This window comes from Asparagus officinalis, chromosome 3 (genome assembly GCF_001876935.1).
Source record: "Asparagus officinalis chromosome 3, Aspof.V1, whole genome shotgun sequence".
NCBI lineage: Eukaryota > Viridiplantae > Streptophyta > Magnoliopsida > Asparagales > Asparagaceae > Asparagus > Asparagus officinalis.
The window spans coordinates 71,872,376-71,875,623 of record NC_033796.1 but is presented as its reverse complement, the minus strand read 5'-3'; the positions used below and the strand labels follow the sequence as shown (position 1 = coordinate 71,875,623).

At 39.3% G+C, this 3,248-nt stretch overlaps 1 protein-coding gene across 1 annotated transcript; it reads right to left on the bottom strand.

Annotated features, from left to right (window-relative positions):
• Nucleotides 2,614-2,934, bottom strand: LOC109832335 (60S ribosomal protein L6, mitochondrial-like). The gene has a single exon (XM_020399740.1). It carries the CDS (start codon nucleotides 2,920-2,922, stop codon nucleotides 2,614-2,616), a length of 309 nt encoding a protein of 102 aa, XP_020255329.1. The 5' UTR covers nucleotides 2,923-2,934.

Here is a 3,248-nt window from a genome sequence, read left to right as displayed (position 1 = left end):
CAACCGTTTGGACAGATCAGAGAGAATATGAGTGCTGGGTTTGAGAGATTGATGGGAGGGGATAAGGATATTTTGGGGATTTAAGCTTAGCTGACATGTAATAATTACTAAAAAGGAGCTGCAGCACAAAATGTCACACTTCAAGGGGCTGAACCACATGGGGGAAACTAGGAGGGGCTGCAGCTAGGGCTGAGCACGGTTCGGTTCGGTTCGGTTTTTATCAAATTTTGAGCAACCGAACCGAACCGTCCATTATTCAAAACCGAACCGAACCGTTGCAAGTCGGTTCGGTGCGGTTCGGTTCGGTTTGTTCGGTTCTAATCAAGATGCAGTCTAAATTTCCATTAAAGCTGGTACGGGATCTTACAACCACCTCCCAAAATTACACACTCTGTTAACGGACAAAGACAAAATGCACTATGGTTGAAACTTATAGCTTCATTTCTTCCTTGATAAAACTTAAAATCGAACGACGTTGACATAGGTTATCATGTGATTGAATTATAACATAACTAAAATCATGCGCAATTGCCATTCCGCTCACGCCCACCCCCCACCCAAAAAAAATAGACTCAAAGTTGAATGAGGTAAAAATCATAACTTGGAGGCTTTGTATCAACATCGTAGCTTAAATTCAATATATCTCATTCTCTACAATTCAATTTACAAAAATTCACCTCTGTTTCAAATGAATCCATCAAAAACATTTCAAACAAAACCAATATGCTATGCTAAAACTGCACACTATCTCAAAGCAGTAAACAACATCAGGGATCTATACATCAAAAAGCAAAAAAATCCCCAAAAAAGGTATCACCTTTTGAGCTCCTGAGGGATCTGAGCACGGTCTTGAACCCCAGAGTGTACTTTCCGCTCTTCATCACGAGAGCTAACCTGTTGTTGATGCTCTCCGTCGTCTTCTTCGGCAAATTTTTGTTTCAATTTGAGAGGTCAGTTGTTGCTTCGGATTAAGAAGAAACCCTAGAAACTGAGATTAGGGTATTGAAATTGAGAGGCTTACCGTCTTCTTGGTCGGTGCCATTGCAGCTCAGAGAGGAGAAAACCCTAGAAATTAATGATGTTTGCTGCGGATGAAGAGAAACCCTAGGGCTTAGCAGATCGGGGAGTAATATACGAGTAGGGATAAGTAGTTTAACCAAATTACCCTTGTTATTTGTCTTAGCGGAACTGAGGAAGAGGGACTAAGGAGCTTGGCTGGTGGCTGGTGGTGAGCGCGGAAGGTGGAAATGGAGGTTTGAGAGTGCGGCACAGCGGCGCCGGACAGGGAGTGAGAGAGAGGAACTGAGGAGAGCGGCTAGGATTTTAGGGCGGCTGGGATGTTAGGGTTTACAAGTGGTTAATATTTGAAGGACAGATCGGGTTTGAGGGTTAATGGGAATCGGGTAGGTTATTAGTTATTTAGTTCGGTCGGTTCGGTCGGTTCGGGTTGAAAAGTTTTTAACCCGACCCGAACCGCCCTACAAATAAAACCGAACCGAACTGCTAATTTCGGTTCGGTTCGGTCGGTTTTTTCGGTTTGGACCGAACCATGCTCAGCCCTAGCTGCAGCACATGAAGTTTCCGCTTTTGAGGTCCAGACACATTTTCCCCTTAATATTAACATGAAAATTTAAATTGGATGTAGCCCATTTAAACAAACATTAAAGAAAATAACTAATCGCAATATTAAAGTTTAGAGACAAAAGTGAGCATAAACTATTAAAGTGAAACCGAGGAACAAATTTTAGTTATAAAATAAGCTAAAAATACTTAATCATGATATTTAACCACGTGTATAAAAGCTAGTAATATAATAAACATTACTCTAGTCTAAATATTGTTAACATTTTTCTAGTACGAAGAACTTGCTTAAAATGAGTGAGCAAACAATTTTTCACGAGTCCAATATCTATCTCTACACGGAACAAAACCTCAGGGTTGTTCTTAAGGTGCTTCTAATAGGAGGCAGACATGGTATGTTCAATATCATGAAGATCCGATTAGATTTACACAGACAACATACAAATAAACAGTAAAGCACAATGCTGACGGACATATACTAATGTAGGAGGACTTCATCAATGAAATGCATATCCCAGAAAATGCTAAAGCAGAGATATCCATAATAAGAAAATGAGCAACTAAGATGATATAGGGGACTCAAACCCAACAGCTTGCATAGATTTCCATAATAATAAGAAAATGAGCAACTAGGATAATATAGGGGACTCAAACCCACTTAAAACCATTAAATCAGAGAAAGTAACAACTTATCAACATTTCCTAAAACAAACAACTTGACATCAGAAGACTGAGCTTCTTGCAAACAAATTCGCACAAATCAACAATAAACAATAAACATCATTTTGATTTCTTCCATGGCTTCTTTTTAACAACTTCATCAATGTACATTATACCCTTGCCCTTGTAGACCTCGGGAGGCTTGCAGCTATGAACAACAGCAGCAAAGTAGTACGCCCTGTGTTTGTCTAATCCAGTGCAGCAAACTGTGTTGGGTTTGAAGCAGAACACTAGCTAAAACAAACAACTTGACATCAGAAGACTGAGCTTCTTGCAAACAAATTCGCACAAATCAACAATAAACAATAAACATCATTTTGATTTCTTCCATGGCTTCTTTTTAACAACTTCATCAATGTACATTATACCCTTGCCCTTGTAGACCTCGGGAGGCTTGCAGCTATGAACAACAGCAGCAAAGTAGTACGCCCTGTGTTTGTCTAATCCAGTGCAGCAAACTGTGTTGGGTTTGAAGCAGAACACTAGGACAGTAGGAGGGATAGCAAACTCCACCTTGTGGCTGTAACCTAGTTTTAGGAAAAGCTGACGGCCTTCTGCTTCGGTTCTAGCTTTGAATCCAACTCCCACAATTTTGAGAAACCGAAAAAATTTGGATTCCATATGTTTTCTAATTCAGTTTTCGTGCTAACGAAATAAAAGCAAATTTGAATTTATGCAAATAGGGTGTACAACATTCAGATTCAAGATGAATAACACTCACCAAAAACTAAAAGATGAATAACACTCACCAAAAACTATAGAATATGGTCGAGAAAGTCACTGAAGGAAGTAACAAAAATTGGAAAAATATGAAAATTGATGTTTCTGCATAGATGGTAAGGGTGATACACATATGACACACAAATTCCTTCTACCATGAATAAGCCATTGAATTCATTGTGGATACAACATTCCTTATTAATCCGTTGGTCAATTAAGAAATGAAG